Genomic DNA, 21,116 nt, shown 5'->3' with positions numbered 1-21,116 from the left:
CATCCAGTTCTAAATAAATCTAGTATATTACATTTTTAAATACAATATGGTTTTCTCCTTTATGCAGATACACTTAGTTTTACCAGAATGAAAGAGTGCACACTTTCTGTCTAAACTATGCTCTCTCTCTCTGTTAACCAGGCTGATTTCCAATTGCCTATAAGACTTATCAGTTCAAGCATCATTTCTTTCAAGCTTCTCTATTTCATCTGCCTTATTACATGAGTTCCCCCCATGATATTTCATAGCACTAGTTTCGTCTCTATAAAGTTTTCTCAAGTTCAGATGTTGAAAAGGACTCACCAAATTCCACAGAGTGTGTTCATGTAAATGTTTTGTTTTAAGGGAAAAATATATGTTGCAGCAAGTTGTAAAGAATGCAGGCAAGCATCAGGAAAGATTTCCAAGGACCCTATTCACATACAAGGTGGGTGCTGTTTTCAGCTTGAACCACCAAGATCTGAGTGAGGAATCTCAAAGAAGCTGTCACTGAGGGCCCTTAAATAATCAAAGCAAGCTTGACACATTGGTTAATCTAGGTGCAGAAAATGCTTGGCTGATTGCTAAGGGAGTTTCTTGTCCATCATAAATTCCAAAGCCTTTATCTTTGCCGAAAGTCTTTGACAGACATCCAAGAATCCCCAGAGAAATTTTCGAGCTGCTTTTTTAATCAAAAAATACTTTATTGCTGGAAAGTGCTAACCATCATCTGAAAAAGTACTAATCCTAATCTTTTTGCTAGTGGAGGGTCTTGCCTTGATGTTGATGGCTACTGACTGATCAGGGAGATAGTTGCTGAAGGCTGGAGTGGTTGTGGCAGTTTCTTAAAATGAGACAATGAAGTTTTCTGCATCGATTGACTCTTCCTTTCATAATCAATTTCTCTGCAGCATGCAATGCTGCCTGATAACATTTTACCCACAGTAGAACTTCTTTTGAAATTGAAGTCCATCCTCTCAAACCCTGGAGCTGCTTTATCAGCTAAGTTTATGTAATATTCTAAATCCTTTGTTGTCATATCAACAGCCTTCACAGCATCCTCACAGAAGTAAATTCCACCTCAAGAAACCACCTTCTTTGCTCACCCATAAGAAGCAACTTGTCATCATTTTTCATGAGATTGCAGCAATTCAGTCACATCTGTTTCCACTACATCTGATGTTAACTTCCTCCACTGAAGTCTTGAATCCCTCACAGTCATCCATGAGCGATGTCATCTGCATAGTGTGACAATTTTACATCTTCGCTTCCAATTTGGATCCCTTTTTATTTATTTTTCTTGTCTGATTGCTGTGGGTAGGACTTCTAATACTATGTTGAATAGCAGTGGTGAGAGTGGACATCCTTGTTTTGTTCCAGATTTCAACCTTTCACCATTATTATGTTGGCTGTGAGTTTGTTATATATAGCTTTTATTATGTTGAGATACATTTTCTCTGTACCCACTGTGGTAAGAGTTTTTAACATGAATAGATGTTGAATTTTATCAAATGCTTTTTCTCCATCTGTTGCATTGGTCATGTGATTTTTGTCCTTTCTTTTGTTAATGTGGTTATCAGATCAATTTATTTGCATGTGATGAACCATCCTTCTGACCCTGAGATGAATCTGACTTGATTGTAGTGTATGATCTTTTTTATGTGTTTTTGGATTCAGTTTGCTAATTTTTGCAAATTATTTTTGCATCTATTTTCATCAAAGATATTGGCCTTAATTTTCTTTTTAGGCAGTGTCTTTGTCTGGCTTTTGTATCAGAGTAGTAGTGGCTTCGTAGAAAGAGTTTGGGAGTGTTCCTTCCTCTCAGTCTTTTGGAAGAGTTTGAGAAGGATAGTGTAAGTTCTTCTTTGTATGTTTGGTAGAATCCCCAAGTGAAGCCATCTGATCCTGGATTTTTCCTTTATAGAGTTTTTTTTCTTTAACAGATTCTATTTCACTTCTAGTAATAGGTCTGTTCAAATTATCTGTTTCTTCTTGATTCAGCTTTAGGTGACTATATTTCTACAGAAACTTGTCCGTTTCTTCTAGGTTGACCAGTTTGTTGGCATGTAGTTGTTCATAGTATTTTCATTTTTCTTTTGTATTTCTGTGATATTGGTTGTATCATCTTCTCTTTCATATATTGTTTCATTTTATGGTCCTCTCTCTTTTCTTTTTGGTGATTCTGTCCAGAGGTTTGTTGATTTGGTTGGCTCTTTTAAAAAATATAAAAATAATTATTTACTATTTTTTAATCCCTATTTTATTTATGGTATACCTTTTCCTTCCTTTTATTTTTGACTAATTGTTTTTCAAGGACAGTATATCATTGGGTCTTTGTTTTGTTTTATTTTGTTTATATATATAAATTCTAACAGTTTCCACCTTTGTATTGGAATGTTTACAAAAGTTATATTAAATATCTTATTGATTTAGTTGGAATTAATTCTTTCTATTTGTTTTCTTTGTTATCTTTTTTGTTCCCTTTTTCTTCTATTTTTGACTTATTTAGATTTTGGAATATTTTTTATCAATCTTTTTTTACTTTGGCTCACTGATCATAGTTCATTGTTATGTGTTATTTTAGTAGTTGATTTTCAAATCATATTTCAAGTGATATATTATTACACATATTGAATAACAATACCTTCCTCCAGCCTTTGTGCTATTATCATCAGTTAGTTTGCATCTACGTAAATTATAAACTCTATTAGTTTTCTATTTCTGGAGTAACAAGTAACCACAAATTCAGTGGCTTTAAGCAACACAAGTTTATAACTTCACAGTTTTTGTAGTTCAGAAATCCAAGTAGGGTCAACTGGGATCTGTTCAGGGTATTATAGAAATATAATAATATTATTATTTATTTTATAATTTTTATAAAATCGAAGTGTTGGCAGGATTGTGCTCCTTGCTGCAGGCTCTGGGGAAGAATCTCTTCTATCATTAAGGTTGTTGGCAGAATTTATCCTCATTCTATAGAATGAAGGTACTTTTTCCTTGCTGCATGTCACCTGGAGGAGGTGGTACTTAACTCTCAGAGGCCACCCTCTGGGCTTCTTCTTCCAGTACCAGCAATGGTGCCTTAAATCCATCTCAGACTTGGAATATTTGTGACTTCCCCTTCTGTTGCATGTCCTGACTTCTTTCCACCTGGGTTCTCTGGTTTTGAAGGCTTGTTAATTTTTCTCACCTGGATAATGTCTATGATCTTAGTTATGTCTGCTAAGTCTCTTATGCCTTGTAACTGAATGTATTCAGAGATGTCTGGGCCATGGGCATTGGCATCTTTGCAGAGGAAAGGGCATTATTCTGCCTACCGTATCTTCACACTTCATTTGCTGTTTTTTATTTTTCATTTTAAATTGTCAATTAGCTCTTAACTTGACTTAATTTTTTTAAAAAAGGCTTTTATTTCTATCCACATGGTTACCATTTCCATGGCTCTTCATGTCTTCGTGTATATTCAGATTTCTATTTGGTATCAGTTTCCAAATGCCTGAATGAGTTCCTTTAACAGTTATTACAGTGCAAGTCTGCAAGGGATGATTAACATCACCTACTGAATGTCTGAGATGGTCTTTATTTCCCCTTCATATTTGAAATACAATTTTGCTGGTTATAGGATTCTAAATGGACAAGGTTTTTTTTTTTTTTTTCCTTTCACTACCTTAAAAACTCTGAGCCATTATTTTTGGCCTGAGTTATTTCAGATGAAAAGTCTGTTCTCATTCTTATTTTGTGCTGTGTTTGTAAAGTGTGTCATCTACCCAGTCTTCCCAGATTCTTGAAGATTCTTTTTCACTGGTTTTAAGCAATTTGGAGATAATATACTTTGGTATGATTTTTTTCATTATTTTTCTGCCTGGATTTTGTTGACAAACTTAGAAATGTTTTGGTCATTAGTTCTTCACATATTATTTTATGTCTCACACTCCTTTGGGACTCCAGTTTCACATATTTTAGGCCATTTGAACTTATCCCAGAGCTGTCATATGTTCTGTTTATTTTCTTTTATTTTTTTTTCCTTCCTGTATTACTTTTTGGATAGTCTCTATTGCTATATGTTCAAGTTCACTAATCTTTTCATCTGCAATGTTTAATCTACTTCATCCTATTTCATATACTTTTGACTTCAGACACTATAGCTTTAATGTGTAGAAATTTTATTTTTAAAATATCTTTTAAGCCTCTAACATGATGATTCTTGAATATATGGAATGCATTTATAATAACTGCTTTAATGTTTTTGTCTAATTCTATCATCTACGTCATTTCTGGGTTAGTCGTTGTTGATTATATATTTTTCTCATCATGTCTCATATTTCCTGTTTCTTTTCATAGTTAATAGTTTTAAATTGGATGCCAGATGTTACGGATTTTACCTCTTTTAGTGTGTTGAATATTTCTGTGTTCCTTTAAATATTTCAGATCTTTGTCTGGGAATTCAGGATAAGTTAGTTACAAATAATTTAATCCTTTCAGTTCATGCCTTCAAGTTTTTTAGGTGGGATCAGAATCTTCCAGAGCTTGTTTTGCCTCATTTCTGAGATAAAATCTTTCAGAATACTGTATTTGACATGCACTATGACGTTTTAAAATTATTATTATTATGGCTTATGAGAATAGAGCATGCCCTTTGCTCCAATTGCACTTTGAAAATTCTTCCTTCTAATTTGAGTAGTTCTTTCCTTGGCCTCAGCAATTTAGTATCATGTTTGTACTAATCAGTTTCATGTGAAGAACCCAGGGGAACTCACTGCAAGTCTCAGGAAGTCCTCACTCTCCACCTCTGTCTTGTCTGACACTCTGCCCTGTGAACAACAGACACCTTTGTTTTCCTGGACTACCAGCCCTGCGTCCACAGTTCACGGAGACTTCTAGAATTCACCTGGGCTCCTCCTCCCTACACTACAGATTAGACACTTCCTTCAGACAGTAAGCTGGGGCAGTAATAGGACTCATCTCATTTCCTCTCATATTCCAGGGATCATTGTTGACTGATTTCTTGACTGATTGACAATGTCTTGAAAACTGTTCTTTTACACAATGTGTCTGATTTTTCAGTTGTTTCAAGTGATAGGATAAATTGGGTACCTGTTTCTATATATTGGATGGAATTCTTGCATATGTATTTCAGTGTCATGAACAAAATTATACACTGTATTCTAAGGATTTGAATAACATATCATAGCAATATGATTTGTTTGCATGATGTTGCCTGCTTTTACCTAAATCCTGACCTCAGAATATTTCAGTCTCTTATTCTTTACTGAATTCAAACTAATTTCTGACTTCTATACATATCTATGTCTAAATTTTACTTTCTGCTTATTTTGTCCACACATTTTGCTTTGCAATTAGGTTCATTTATTTTTATTAATTAATTGATTTAATTGTAGTCCAGTTTCGACACTGGATTATTGACAGCAGGATATTACAAAGCTACCTTGAAAGAACTAAAGCGATAAACTCAAGCATGGCCAGCACTTTAGCTGTCTCAGAAACATGCAGAATGTAGGCTCAGAGGAATCTGCAGTTCATGATTGATAACAAGAAGCAACAAGAAGTAAAAGTATCTTCAGAATACTTTGGTAAGATCAGAGAAATATGCCTGATCCTATTTATATTTCAAAATCTTCAGATTACCCATGCATTCTGCTTTAGTGTTCCAAACGCATTAAGTGACAGAGACAAGATGTGGTGTGGTTATGCCAATTTGCCCAGAACTAGAACTCTGTAATACTCTTTTTAAACTTGTTGAAATGGATATGATCAGGGTTTTCTCCCTCTTTTTTAACTCTAAGGAATTAATAAAGATATTAACTGAAAAGAAATACAGAACTCAATTTTGATCATTCCTCTATCACTCCAGTGTGACTCTGAATATTTAGCTCACACTTAGGATAAGCTCAGGCTACTTACTGATTTTTGACAGTAGTGTATTTAAGAGCAACTATATCTAACTTAGTTGATGGAGCAAAATTAAAAGACTTTTGTGGGGAGAAAATAAAAGAGGCTGCAACTCTTCTTCCTTTCTGCTATCATAGATGGAGATTCTGTTGATCTTACAAAACAATTATGTTGGTCTTAAAAAAAAACATTTAATAGTAACTTCCAAAAATTATGAGCTATATGATCATTTGATGATTTATTCTGATGTGTACTCTGATTTTATAGTAAACTGACAAGTTTCCAATACCAAGAAGACCCTTTTCCTCTGACATCTCCACCTACATCCAACAGTACCTTCATTCCTATTAGGTAAAGGAGTCAAAGAAGGGCCCTGTATATTGGTCCTTATGTTGTTGTATCTTCATAGCAAGCTGGGACTGTCAGCTCAAAAACCACACTAGCACCAAATTCAGAAATTTGTGTATTTTATATTTAAAGTCCAATTGTTTTAAATATAGCCCCAATAAGCATAGTTTTAACCACTTAGAATCACCTTGCTTTGCACACCTTTCAAAACTGTATCCATTTTCTGCCAGCCATAGAGAAGACAAACTCTGGGCCTAGGCAGGATCCCAAGTCGCTGCTGCTCTTTGGAGTGCTCCAGCTGGAAGACTCCATGCTGTGCTGCTGAGTGACATCACTCACGTAGACAAATAAGCCCACCCCTCAACTCCCCTCTCTCCTAGGAGTCTTCTTGCTCTCCACCTCGTATAGGCGGTGACCCTTCACCCAAGCACACTGTCTCCGGAAGGTCTCCTGCCGTAAAGAGCTTACCCTTTATGCAACCTGTCCACGTGCGACCCACATAAAGTCCATCGTATACTGTTGCTACCTTGTTGTGTCTTTTTCCTCGATCAGTCCTGAAATCCTTGAACTCAAACTTCCCAACAGATACTTTTCTCCAGAATTTCCCAAAGGTGATCATTACTAACTCTCAAGGAATACGGTCTGAAACTTTATCCATTTAGAATAATCTTAAACACACCCTATGGCTTATATTTAAATTTCTTTTTGCAGTTTTATATGACTTCTCTAAATGTTTAGTTACTAAATTGTGTTCTACCTCATTTTGTTCCCCAGGTGATTAGAAAACTTGTCTTAGGAATTCTTTTCACTTATAAAAATGAAAATCTCCAAAAGTTTTGTTTATGTGGGTAATACCTATTTATATATATCATATTAGACATGAAAACTGAGACTTTTTTTAATATTTGGTTAATTTAATTTTTTCAAATCTTTAAACTTTTTTATTGAAGCATAGTCATATTTAAGTTTAAAGTGTTAATTTATTAATCTGTCAAAATAAGCATGCTATTCTAAATAGCATATTAAAAATAACTACGTTTTGAAAAATACTAGAATAGTGCCTTTTTTAAAAATTTTCACAAGTTACTTTAATGTGTATGTTAACAGAAGACAGGCTTATTATCAGGTCTGCTGCTGCATTCAATCTCTTGTGATACATTTTTGCCAATGTGAAAAGGAATCTTCCAGATAAGAAGATTATTGAATTTTTCCTCCATTAGCTTAATCCAATAACTTAGTTTTCCAGGAGAAAACCTATCCTCACATAGGTATGTGTTTGGAAAAGAGAGGGCCTTATACATCCTGTAACTGGGTGTTGGGGACCTCAGATGTCCTTGAAACACACTTTGAGGACCTGTGCTATAAAATATTGCTAATTATAAAATGTACTGTGAAAAAGTATAAAAATGGCCATGTTTAATGGTAAAATTATCCTTTAAGATGTCTAAAAGCTTCAAATTGTTTCTTTTTTGACCTGAAGAATTTTCTATATTAATTTTTGCCTTTTATTTAATTATTCCCTCTTACTGTAGAAACAAGAGAAAATGAAAGTAATGTTTTCCATGCTCTCAACTGTAATTTTGCGCTTGACTTTAATAAGATTTTATTTGGAGGTTTATTGGTTGTAGATATTCAGCTATAAATTAGATTTATTAAATTATATGAAATTATTAACTTCAATTTCTGTTGTTTTATTCTGTTATTTGTTCATATTTTTTTGGTTATGTAAGTAATCCATTGTTAAAATAGAATATTGCATATTTACCACTGAGAGCTATTAGTAATATCTAATTTAGTCCTCTTCAGTCAACATTTTATATTAATTTACCATTTGACCTATCATTTTTACTTTGAGATAATTAATTGCAGCATTGGTTGCAGTGAATAAAGACTGTAATAGGTAACTATGTAGCCATCTACAGGTGACCTAATACATACCCAGTAGTTTATCCACAAAAGACTGCAATTTGAGCAAGAGTGAAGAAATTCTCTACATAGTGACATGAATATACTCCTTGCATGTAGCATTAACTTGAGAATAAAAGCATGACACAGAAAAGGGTACAGTTTGCAAAAGGAAGAAGGAAACAAAAATGTGTATTAATAGTTGCATGAAGAAATACAAGTAATTAATAAAGTGGTTAAAGAGGAAAGGGGTTAGGTGAAGAATTGTGTGTCTATCTTTATATTTCATTATATTTTTGAACCTATGGATATGATCTATTTTAAAAGTCAAATTAAAAGAACATAAAAATCAGATTTATTTGACAAAAAGTTGGAAAACACAGAAAAGCAAAATGATACTGCACCAAAACTTCAGTTAACATTTTCTCATTCTTTTGTATTTATTTCCATTGAAGGTAATATTTACTTGATTGAATTTCTGAGGTCTTTCATAGTAGGGTTCACTAAGAATGGAATTTGAGATGGCCATGGAAACTTTTCCCATGAATTTTGTTTAAAGCAACGTGACGGGCCAATTTGATCTTCACTATCTTGTGATCTGATGGTATAAAACAAAACTCTGCTTTACTCAGGTTTAATTTTAAAACTCAGTGCTCATCAGACAATTGTAATTTTGCTACTACTTTACTGTATTCACAAATTAGGAACAAAAATGTGGAAAATATTGGCCAATTAGTTATTAATTCTGAATTAAGAACATGCAAAATATTGATTAGATTTTGTAGCAAGGCAGTATTACCAAGTATACTGATGCTCAAGGTTGGAAATGACTAACCACATTTGGAAAGAACTGACTAATGTATTTAGTTTACTATAACCAATGAGCTAGACCTTCTTTCAAGATTAAATTATACAACTGGCTTTTCTTTATGTCAGTCATTTAAAATTTTGCATATGATAAAGTTTTTATCTGTTTTGAGTTCCAAAAAAACCTTGTTTCTATTAAATAGCACTTTAAATTGACCAACTTCATAAATATGAAATGAAAGATTAATGCAAGTAACCAGAACCAATATTAATAAAAACTGAGACATGTTAAATGATATAATAGCCTATGAGGCAGCAGTGAAGAGCAAAATAAACAAATTAAAAAAAAATAGAGAAAAAAAGAACAATGCACATGTGACATCTTTGACACTTGTATGACCTTTGGAAAGTAACAAAACATCAAAATCATGAAGGGAATGCAGTTTACATAATGGAAATATCTTACTGCATAAAGAGTGTCTGCATAATATTAAAATACCAATATTATTACTACACAATATTATGTAACCAGTTGAGTATATTAAAAATTGCTGAGGAGGTTAAGTTGCAAACTGAAGATACTTGCTTCTTTATCAAAGGAGGAGACATAATTAAACTGAAAAATACTGCAATTTTCTTGCATCCTTGCACAATATAAATCAGCTTTGCAAATGTAGTTTCCCAGTTGTTTCATTTTTTTCTCTCTTCAGTGTTCATAGGCAGTGGAAAGAACCATGTGTTGATGAAGTCATGGAAAGACCTGAAGAAAGGAATTAAATTATTTTCCATGTACACTGAGAATAACACTATAGTATGTTAAAACTACAAGGTACTTTGGTGTTAATCTGGTCCATCTAGTCTCTTGCCCACAGACTCAGATAGATTTCCTTTTTTATTCCTTCACTTTTGTGGTAAAATATGCATAACATGAAATTAATCAACTTAACAATTTTTAAGTGGACATTTAGGTGGTATTACATACACTCATAACATCACACGACATTCACCACCATCCATCTCTGTAACTCTTTTCATCCCGCAAAACTGGAATTCTCTGCCCATTTAACAATAATTCCCATTCCCCTCTCCTTCTGACCTCTAGGAACCACCGTTACACTTTCTATATCTGTGATTCTGATAACTCTAAGTGCATAGTAAGTGGAATTATAGAGTGCTTGTCTCTCTGTGGTTGGTTTCTTTCACGTTGCATAGTGTCCTCAAGGTTCATTCATGTTGTAGTATATGTCAGAATTTTCTTTCTTTTTTAAGGCTGAATGATTTTCTGTTTTATGCATGTATAAAATTTTGCTTATCCATTTTTTCATCTATGGACATTTAGGTTGCTTCCAGTTTTTAAATATTATGAATAATGCTGCCATGAGCATGGATGCACAAATATCTCTTTGAGACCTTGCTTGCAATTCATTTGAGTGTATACCCATAAGTGAAATTGCTGGATAACACGGCAATTCTATGCTTAAATTTTTGAAGATCCACCATGCTGTTTTCCACAATAGCTGTGCTGTTTTGCATTTCACCAGCAATACAAAAGGTTTCAATTTCTCCACATCCTCACCAACACTTGCTATTTTATTTTACTTTTTTAATAGTAGTCTTCCTACTGGATATGAGACAGTATCTCAATGTGGTTTGGACTTGCGGTTCCCTGGGTGATGTTGAGCATCTTTTCATGTGCTTATTGGCCATTTCTGCATCTACTTTGGAGAAATGTCTACTTAAGTGCTCTTGCCCGTTTTTGAATTGGGTTGTTTTGTTGTTGATTTTTAAAAGTTCTCTATATATTCTGGATATTAATCTCTTACCAGATATACAGCTTGTAAATATTTCCTCCATTCTGTAGGCTGTGCTTTTACTTTATTTTTCCTTCTGTTGCCTGTGCCTTTGGTGTCATATTCAAGGAGTACATTGCCAAATCCCGTGTCATGAAGCTCTTGCCCTGTATTTTTTTTCCGGAGAGTTTTATAGTTTTTATGTTTGGTTCCATTCCATTTGAGTTAATTTTTGTATTTGGTTTTAAATAAGGGTCTTGCTTTCTTCTTTTGCATGTGGGTATCTAGTGTTCCCAGCACCATTTGTTGAATGGTTTTGGCACCTTTGTCAAAAATCATTTAATAACGTATGTGATGATTTATTTGGGGGCTCTCTATTCTATTTCATTGATCTATTATGGCTGTCTCTATGCCAGTACTTCACTGTTTTGGTCACTGTTAAGTTTTAAAATCAGGAAGTGTGAATCTTAACTCTATTCTTCTTTCAAAGATTGCTTTAGCTAGTTGGAGTCACTTGAGATGCCAGGTGAATTTTAGAATGAGTTTTTCTATATATTCAAAAAAATGCCATTGAGATTTTGTTATGGATTCCATTGAATTTGTAGGTCACTTTGGGTAGTATTAACATCTTAATGTTAAATCTTCCAATCCCATGAACATGGGGTATATTTACACATATTTATGTTTTTTCTCTCAGCAATGTTTTATAGTTTCATTGTACAAGTTTTACGTAGTTGGTTAATTCTTGAGTATTTCATTCTTTTGGATGCTATTGTAAATGGAATTGTTTTTGTATCTTCCATTTCAGATTGTTTATTGTAAGTGTGTAAAAATGCAATTGGTTTTTGTGTGATGACTATGTAGTCTTCTACTTTATTGAATTCATCTTTTACATCTAAAATTTTTTATGGACTCTTCAGGGTTTTCTACATACAAGATCATATCATTTGTAAACAGAGATAATTTTACTTTTTTTTTTTCCAATTTGGATTCTTTCATTTCTGTCCCTTGCCTAAATACTCTGGCTAGAACTTCTAGTACCATGCTGAATAGAAGCGGCAAAAGTAGGTATTGTTGCCTTGTTCCTGATCTAGAGGAAAAACATTCAGCCTTTTACCATTGAATATGGTGTTTCTTGTGGCTTTTTCATATATGGATTTTATTATGTTGATGGTTGGTAGAGTTTCTTTTTATTCCTGACATTTTTAAGGTTGTACATGAAAGGTGTTGTATTTTGTCAAATGCTTTTTCTGCGTTAGTTGAGATGATCATATATTTTTTTCCCTTCTTTTGATGACTGTGATGTACTACGTTTATAGATTTTTGTATGTTGAACCACCTTTGAATTCCAGGAATAAATCCCACTTGGTCATGGTGTATAATCATTTTGATATACTACTGAATTCAGTTTGCTAGTATTTTTTTAAAGATGTTTACATAAATGTTCAAAAGGATACTGCCTGTAGATTTTTTGTTTGCTTGTTTTTGTAGTGCTTTTGTTCTGACTTTGTCATCAGAGTAATGCTGGCCTGAATAGGATAACTTAGGGAATATGCCCTCTTCTTTTTCAATTATTGATTTTTTGATTACAGAGTCAGTCACCTGACTAGTTGTATGTCTATTCAGATTTCATTTTTATTGATGATTTATTTTTGACACATTTTGTGTTTCTAGGAATTTGTCCATTTTTTCTAGAGTATCCAATTTGTTGGTGTACAGTTGTTTATAGTGTCCTCTTAAAATCCTTTTTTATTCCTTTGTAATTGTTAATAATATCCCCATGTTCATTTCCGATTTTAGTAATTTGAGCTTTCTCTTTTATCTTAGTCCATCTAGCTAAAGTTTTGTCAATTTTGTTGATCTTAATGAAAGACTTCTGGTTTCATTAATTTTGTATTTTTTGTGTTCTTAATTTAAAAAAATTGTCCTAATATTTATTATTAATGTCCTTCTGCTAGCTTGGATTGATTATGTTTTTTTTAAATTCTAGTTCCTTAAGTTAAGATTAATTTGTGGCATAACATATGGGCTATTCTGAAAAATGTCCTATGTACACGTGAGAAGAATGTGTTTGCTTTCACTTTGGGGTAGGGTGTTCTGTATATGTTTGCTAGATCTAGTTGGTGTATTGTGTTGTGTAAGTCTTCTGCTTCCTTACTTGTCATCTGTCTGGTCATTTCAATCCATTATTGAGACTGCAATATTGAAATCTCCAACTTTTATTGTAGAATTACATCTTCCTTCAAACTTGTTATTTTTGTTTTATATATTTCAGTGGTCTATAATTAGGAGCATATATGTTTATGTTTGTGATATTTCCTTGCTCTATTAAATTTTTATTACTCTGTAGTATCTTATTCCCTTGTAAACTTTTTTTTTTAAATTTAAAGTCTATTTTGTCTATTTGTAGCATCATCCTGGCTCTCTTTTGGTTATTATATTTTTCTCTGTTTTTTCACTTTCTATTTGTTTGTGTCTTTGTAGCTATAGTGAGTCTCTAATGGATAGCACATAATTTTATTATGAATTTTAGCCATTCTGCCAATCTCTGTCTATTAGAGAGTTTAATTCATTTACATTTAAAGTAATTATTGATAAGAAAGGACTTCTGTCATTTTGCTATTTGTTTTCTAAATGTCTTACAGTTTTTTGTCATTATTTCATATATTACTGTATTCTGTTAAAAGTGTTTTTTTGGTAGTGAAACTTAAAATTTTTTTCTCATTTCCTTTTGTGTATATTTCATAGCTAATTTCTTTGTGTTATTGGTGATATTGCACTTAACATCCTAAAGTTATAAAGCTGTTACTTGAAATTAGACCAGCTTAACTTCAATAGCATGAATAAACTCTACTCTTTTTTTATAGCTTATCCTCATCCCTTTTGGTTATCGATGTCACAAAATTACATTTTTATACATTGTGTGTCCAAAAACTTAAACTGATAATTCTTTAAAATGTATTGGTCCCAAATTATGTAGAAAACAAAATTAGGAGTTTCAAAACACAGTTAAAATAATATTAGCTTTTAGACTAATATTCTTTTAAAATATATTAACTTAAATCATGTAGAAAATAAAAAGTAGAATAATATTTTAATTTCTCCCTCACTGTTGAAGGACAGTTTTCCCAGATATAGTTTTCTTGGTTGACAGTTTTTTTGTTTTTTAATTTTTTTCCTTTTAGCACTTGAATATATGAGCCCACTGCCTTCTGTCTTCTAAGTTTCTGATACAAACTCTGTTGATAATGTTATTGAGGCTCCCTTTGTGTTGTGAGTCACTTCTCTCTTGCTGCTTTCAAGAGTTTCTCTCTGCCTTTGGCTTTTGAAGAGTTCATTATAATGTGTCTTGGCCTGGTCCTCACTGAACTTGTTTAGTTGTAGTTTGTTGAGTTTCTTGGATGTTTGTATTTATAGCTGAAGTTTTCAGCCATTATTTCTTCATATGTTCTCTCTCTCTTCTCCTTCTGGGACTCCCACTGTATGATTGTTGGTCTACCTGATGGTGTCTCATACTGGTTCCTTAGGCTCTATTCATTTTTTTCAATCTTTTTGTCTTTTTTTCTACTCAAATGCTAAAATTTTCGTTAACCTATTTCATGTTCACTGACTCTTCTACTTGCTCAAATCTGTCTGTGGCTCCCTCAAATGGATTTTTTTCATTTTCAATTATTGTCCTTGTAAGTTCCAGAGTTTATTTTTGGTTTCATTCTAGGTTTTCTATCTCTTTATATATTTCTAGCTTGTTCATAAATTACTTGAATTCCTCCACCTCTTCCTTTAGTTCTTTGAGCATCTTTAAGATAATTCTTTCAAACTCTTTCTCTACCTTCAGGTCTTTTTCAGGGTCAGTTTCTGTTTATTTAATTTCTCCTTTCAATGGGCCATACTTTCCTGTGTTTTTGTAGGCCTTGTAACGTTTTGTTGGATACTGGGTATTTGAACCTAATAACGTGGTTACTGTGGAAATCAGATTCTCTCTCAACCCTAGGGTTTACTGTTAACTGTTTTTTGGTTTGGGGGTTTTGTTTGTTTGTTTGTTTGTTTGTTTTTAATTGTAGTCTGTCTCCACGCCAAAGATCAGCTTGAGGTGTAAACTTAAGGTAACCTTGTGTATTCTCTAAACCTGCACCTTTCCCTCAGCAGGCATGATCACTTTCTAATAAGTCCAGTATATACGTTGTTTTAGAATGCCCTGGTCTTTAATGTCTGGCTCTTAAAATGGTAAGAAGGAAAAATGAAGGGAGGGTATGAAAGAGTGTCAGCCTGTGGCTGTCACAGCAATCAGTGCAGGGTACAACAACAGTGGCCACTGCTACCTCTTCATCTGCACTTCTGTGATCAAAAGCATCAGTCAGTGATCAGTGCACAGATCCTTCATATATGAATGACAAAGTCCTCTTTGCTTATCCTGGCTTTCTGTGGTCATCCTGCTTCAAGATTATGTGCACAGCTGCCTGCCTTAGATGGGGAGGGTGATAGGTAGCTGCTACTATACTGCCAGCTGAAATTGACCAGTATTAAGCACAGTGTGTCTTCCATTTTTTTTGTCTGGAAGTTGTAAGCATTCAATAGACCCCAGTTCCAAGATAGTTACATTAGACAGATTCTGCCAGTGCAGTTGCATGTAGTGTGAAGACAGATACCTGTTGGTTCCTGCTCTGCTGTCTTCCTCATATCCTCTCTTATGTGAATGTCTAAGTGCCCTGCAGCCTTAAAAGTAAAAACAAGGATAGGTAAATAAGAAAACACTGTGAGTTTTAAAATTAGCAGTCTTCTGCAAAGTAGAGGATCTACATGTGAATTCATTTGCTGATATATATTTAGGATACATCTGAATAATCAGTGAATTAAAAAAGAGTTGCTTCCCTGACAGTGGGAGGGTGGAGTTTGTCATCCTGATCACGAATAAAGTTGGAGAGATTATTAGTATTGGTTAATCAGAACCATACAAGTATTTCATGGTTAGTACCATATTCATCATTTTCTAAGAAATATTTGAGGGAAAGTGGATAGAGGAAGACTGTAAGACCCAGAAGACATAGAATGCCACTGTTGATGAAAGGAAATTAAGGTGTTAAATTAGTGATATCTTTGGTGCCTAAGCAGCCAATGAGGGAAATTATAACTTGATGTTGAACCAGAGCCTCCATATAAGTGAGTTATGGAGCCACTTCCTTACACACCCGTATGTTTCTTGTAGCTAAAGTATGAAAACAGAAGCTTGCCAGAAAGCACTGATTACTTAGCAGATATGGAATATAAATCTTGATAAAGTTATTAAAATTGGATTTTTCAGATATAATGAAATGCAAAAAATATATTTTTAAAAATCAGAATAGATGTTGATCTTGTGGGAGAAAGATTAATTCAGATAAATATAATATCTTTTAAAATTATTTACTCCAACTCAACAATGAATTCAGAAACAATAAGGTGATATATGTAAAAACAGTAGAGTCTAAACAGTGAGTAACAAACTTCCTGAACATCTTGACATCTAACTTAGTGAAAACCTCTGCAGATTTTGATGCTATTAATCTCTGGAATAGTTCTGGAATTACTCTTCAAAGTACTTCAAAGTATCTAAATATGCCGTATTAACATTTTTCTGCTAATCTACGCTACAAGTAAGAACACGTATATCATTAGCAGAACTAACATCATAAAACATTGAGATTAAGATTTGTCAATTTTTAGAGATTATCCAGCATATTCAGTTTACTTTATAGATAAGAAAATTATGGTAAAGGAAAAATAACTTATTTAGGTAACAGAAGCAGCACAAGAACTGGAGCATGTGGTTCTCCATTTGGAAATGTTTTTATTTTCAAAAACACTACAGAGAGAGTTTCTAATAGTTTATTTTCATTGTAATTCCTTAAGTTAAAATCTTTATTATAACAAAAATAGTCATAGTATTTTTGCAACTGCATATATAAATAACAAAAGGAAAAGCAATACATGTTGATTAAAATGTTTTATTTCATAATTAGAAGAGAAGGAGAACAGGATACAGGAAGTCAGTTTTCAGTGACTTAAGATGCAGTTAACATCTGAAAAAAAAGTCTATTCTATTGTAATACTAGTAATTATTATGTTACTTTACAGATAGCATGTCAAGTCATGCCCCTTATATCTAAATTCATAAAGGCAGAAACTTGACTTATAGTGCTTAATTACTAAGGTACGTATCAGTTCCTACCCCACCATCAACTGCAGTAATGCAGCATCAGTGCTGACCTGAATGCTATTGTAGAGATGTTTAATTACAATCAGGCTTTTAAATGCCTGTCTGGTCATGTTTAGGATATGTAAAAATCAAATATTTTAAATCTTTAATTATAGGCATATTGTATCATCATATTCAATTGAAAATAATGAAAGTGTACATTAAATCAGAATTTATGTTGGGCTTTGAAATTTAGCTTCTGTTATGTCATTGATTTGTTTATTGCAAACAGTGCATTTTGGTAATAGTTTCAACATGTTCAAAATGTGCAGCATATACAGTTTTTGCAATGTAATTAGTTAGAAATTGAGGAAGCTTAATTTTAAAATTGAATTGTTCATGAAAATCTATTTCATACTCTTTATGGATCAAGCAGTTTCTCTACGTAAAATGTTCTATAGTTGTTTGAAGAAATTAAGTGTAGTTAATCAGAAAGAACATTATGGTTTGACACTTAATTTGAAAGCCCTGTCTTGAAGCAGTGAGTGATTGCTTATAGAATTACTTACACTGATGAGAACCCAAATAGGAAATCCATTTACGCTCCAAGTAGATCTCAGTATTGATGTAAGTCAGGGTGGTATACTCTGTCTTTTTGCAAGAAATAATTCATTAAAGTGTGTGTACATATACATATATACATATATATTTGCTAAAATAGTTTATTGTTTAGTTTAATAGATTAAAAATACTAATATAGCATAACAGTGAATTATCTAATTATTGTACATTAGATGGCTGATCAGTGATTTTAAAGTCATTTTACTATGCAGTCAGGTCAGTCCTCTTGATGTAAGTACAGAAGTGAACTACCAAGTTTTAAAGCTCAGCATTAAAAAAAAAATGGTAAAAAAGTCCCAATGGTGTTGGTAAAATGTTTTTCATCTCTGTTTAATCTACATGCAACTTTTTCAGTGCCACCAGCAATCACAATGCCTCAGAAATCCTTTAATGCCACAGCAGAAAGAGGAGAAGAGATGACATTTTCCTGCAGGGCCTCTGGGTCTCCCGAGCCCACCATCTCCTGGTACAGGTAGGTTATGCACCCATGTCTCTCTAGCTGTGTCCATAATCAGGCTTCAGGAAAAATACTTACAATATTATCATTTTGTCTCAAAGGATAACATTGTTTTAGATTTTCATTTAAAAATAATGATGCTTTTGTTTTCAGTTAAGTTGGTTGAATTAAATAATTAAAGATGACAACAGAGTGATTTAACACAAGTCAAAGGCACTCATAGTCCTGATCATTTTGTCTAAAAGGCATGTTTCTGGCCAAAATGGGCCCAGGAGCCCGGTGACTGATTCAACCACTTTATTGTTAATACTAGAGTACTCAGAAGTGGGAATTTTAGTGTAGATGACACTACTGTTGTATGAGTACAAAATGATATTTTGTTAAATATAATTGTATATTTTATTGCATATCATATTATTACAGAAAAAAGCTAGTTATGTAGAGTTAAATTTCCATAAATTGTTATGTAAAAAAAGTTCAAATGAATAAATTCTCTATTCTAAATCTATTGTTTGACAATTTACTTTTATATTTTTTTTATTTTTAAATATTTTTTATTTCAATTAACATAAAACCGATATCAAAATGTTCCATACTTTTAGACTGTGGATCACAGTGTTAAAAGAGAGACAGTGAAAGCTTAAAAATGAACACTCTTTTAAGTATATATTAGTTATTAATTTAGGTTACTACTCAAGCAAAGCTACAAATTATTTTTAGAATAACTTTTCATAAATTGTGTAGGATAATAATCACAAAAAAATAGAAAAATATATTCCAATTGACAAACGTGTCAAAAAAACTATTTTAAGGAGAATAATTGAAATTCAAACTGTTTTTTTATAACGTTCTGAGCATTTGCCGATATTATCTTCAAGTTTCAAACCTTTATCTGTTTAACATTGCAGGTAGCGATGAACAAGATATTTCTTCAGACAACTGTTTTTAGATGTTCTTTGCAGACAGTAATTCCTTTCTGACACACTGTTGGTATTTTTTAAGAGATTACACATCAGGAATTAACATATTTACCCCAGATACTTATCTTTATCTCAGAAACTTCTGCTTTCTAGCGCACATCCTTAACGGCCAATATTAGATCTAATTGCAGCACAGAAAAGCTCCTGGATCGTTCATTACAACAGACAACTCATGTTCCAGAATTTTATTTTCATCATTTTATCTTTCCAGAGAGACTACCTTTGAGTTTAGATTTTTTTCCCTCAAAGTTAAACATTTGTTCAAAATTCTCATATGTAAGTGGAAATACAATTATCATACAGCCTAGAATAAATCAGATTCAGAGGCTAATATAATTGATTAATTTAATCCATAAGTTTTCATCTCCATTTTTTCATATGACATTAGTTTCACCCTTTGAATGGAATAAAATAGTAATTATTCCAGCCATTGGATATATATAATGACCTTAACAGAGGTAAAATTGACATTAAAAGGACACTTATTTTGACATATTTACCTGTAGATATAGACATATTATCTTCATGAAAAAAAGTTCAGTATGTATTAGGGCAGCAACCCAGAGAGAGAAAGATCCAAACACTATCTGTTACACAGAGATAGTATCTCCAAGAGGTATGAGTGAAGCCAGTAAAGAAGACAGTTGAAGACCAAACATAGAGGAAAAATAAGACATTTTCATAAAAAGAACCAGGAGCACTTCGTGACAGGGAAACCAAAGTGGGAGTAGAAGTGGAAACTCCAAATATCTCTTCCTTTCCATTCAAATGTTTCTTCTACTTCTATTGAGAATACCGTATGGAGTTTTATTGTTAGCCCTTTAAATTGGTGAATTCCATTGATTTTCAAATATTTAAACAGTCTTTCACTCCTTGAAATAAACCCTTTTGTAAGGTCTAATCGTCTCTTAATCCCACCAAGTATTTTTCATTATTCTATTTTTTATGTTTACAAGTTTGATGGAGGCCATTTTTTTTGTCTTTCATTCCTCTCTTACCCTGCTTATATTTTAATTCCTTCAACATATAGAATATATTCTAACAGCTATTTTAATGGTCTTGTCTACTAATTCTATCATATGTATCATTTCTGGATCTTTTTTATTGATTGATTTTTTGTTGTTGTTCTTACAGGTCATATTTTCCCACTTATTTACTATCCTATCAAGTTTTTATTGGGTACCAGACATTGAGAGTTTTATGTTTTGGGGTGCTGGATATTTTCATGCTGTTTTATTTTGGCTTTGGATGCAGCTACGTTACTTGGGGAAAGTTTGGTTTGTTTTTTGGCTCTTTTAGATGCATACAGAACAACCTTCAGTCTAGGATGAATTTGGCTTTGTTACGGATGCAGTAGTCTTGTAAGGAGGTAACTTAATGCTTTGTGTTTTAGGAGGTCTTTCTACTCTGCGTAGTAGATAGGGATACAGATTACTCCTGGTCTTTTGTGAGCTCCTGGGATTGCTGAGCTTCGTCTTTTCCAATGGTTCTTTCCTTAGTCTGGGAAAGCCTTACTGGCACGCACTAATCAGTGCTCAGTTAAAGATTGGTTGGGAGGCCTGTGCAGATCTCTGTAGTCCTCTTACTTGTGCCTTTTGTCACATTTTCTTGCCTGCAAATTCTAGCCGTTTCAATTTCCCCCGACTAGGAGCTTTGTCTTACAGTGCAGATACTCTGCCTGGCTCTGTTTGGGACCTTCCTCTCTGAGCTGCAGTCTGGAAACTGTCTTCAGGTAGTAAGCTGTATTGGTCCTCAGAGGTCACTGTCATGTGCTAACTGTTGATCAATGGTTGAAAATCGTTATTTAATTCCTGTGTCCAATGTTTGTGTCATTTAAAATTAGGGGGTAAAATATGGTCTTTTTATTCCATTATGGTCAAAAGTGGAAATATTCTCCTTTTATCATTTCATTAATCCCCTAATCCCAACCCTTTCTTTCTTTTGCCTGGAAAAGTGGCAATTAGTGAAGGGTTTAGAATTTCATCAGGATCCTTTGAGAGTCTTTTTCTTACATTGACATTCCACAGAAGCGTACTGTGAATAACAATGGGTACATTCTGTATAATAGGTTTGTTAGGAGAGAGGTATTAAGAACTATTACCTGAGTTATCATTCTTTAATGATCTTTTAAATTATTTCTTTATTGT

General features: G+C 33.1%; 1 protein-coding gene across 2 annotated transcripts in view; it reads left to right on the top strand.

Annotated features, from left to right (window-relative positions):
- The window catches only part of NCAM2 (neural cell adhesion molecule 2), a 436,725-nt gene that overhangs the window by 263,011 nt on the left and 152,598 nt on the right, over window positions 1-21,116 (top strand). For both annotated transcript variants that reach the window (XM_010960127.3, XM_045520720.2), the window contains exon 6: window positions 17,887-18,004. In XM_010960127.3, the coding sequence (XP_010958429.2) occupies window positions 17,887-18,004 (118 nt within the window). The remainder of the gene's footprint in view (window positions 1-17,886; window positions 18,005-21,116) is intronic.

This window comes from Camelus bactrianus, chromosome 1, assembly GCF_048773025.1.
Source record: "Camelus bactrianus isolate YW-2024 breed Bactrian camel chromosome 1, ASM4877302v1, whole genome shotgun sequence".
Taxonomy (NCBI): domain Eukaryota; kingdom Metazoa; phylum Chordata; class Mammalia; order Artiodactyla; family Camelidae; genus Camelus; species Camelus bactrianus.
This window is presented reverse-complemented; position numbering and strand designations above follow the sequence as displayed.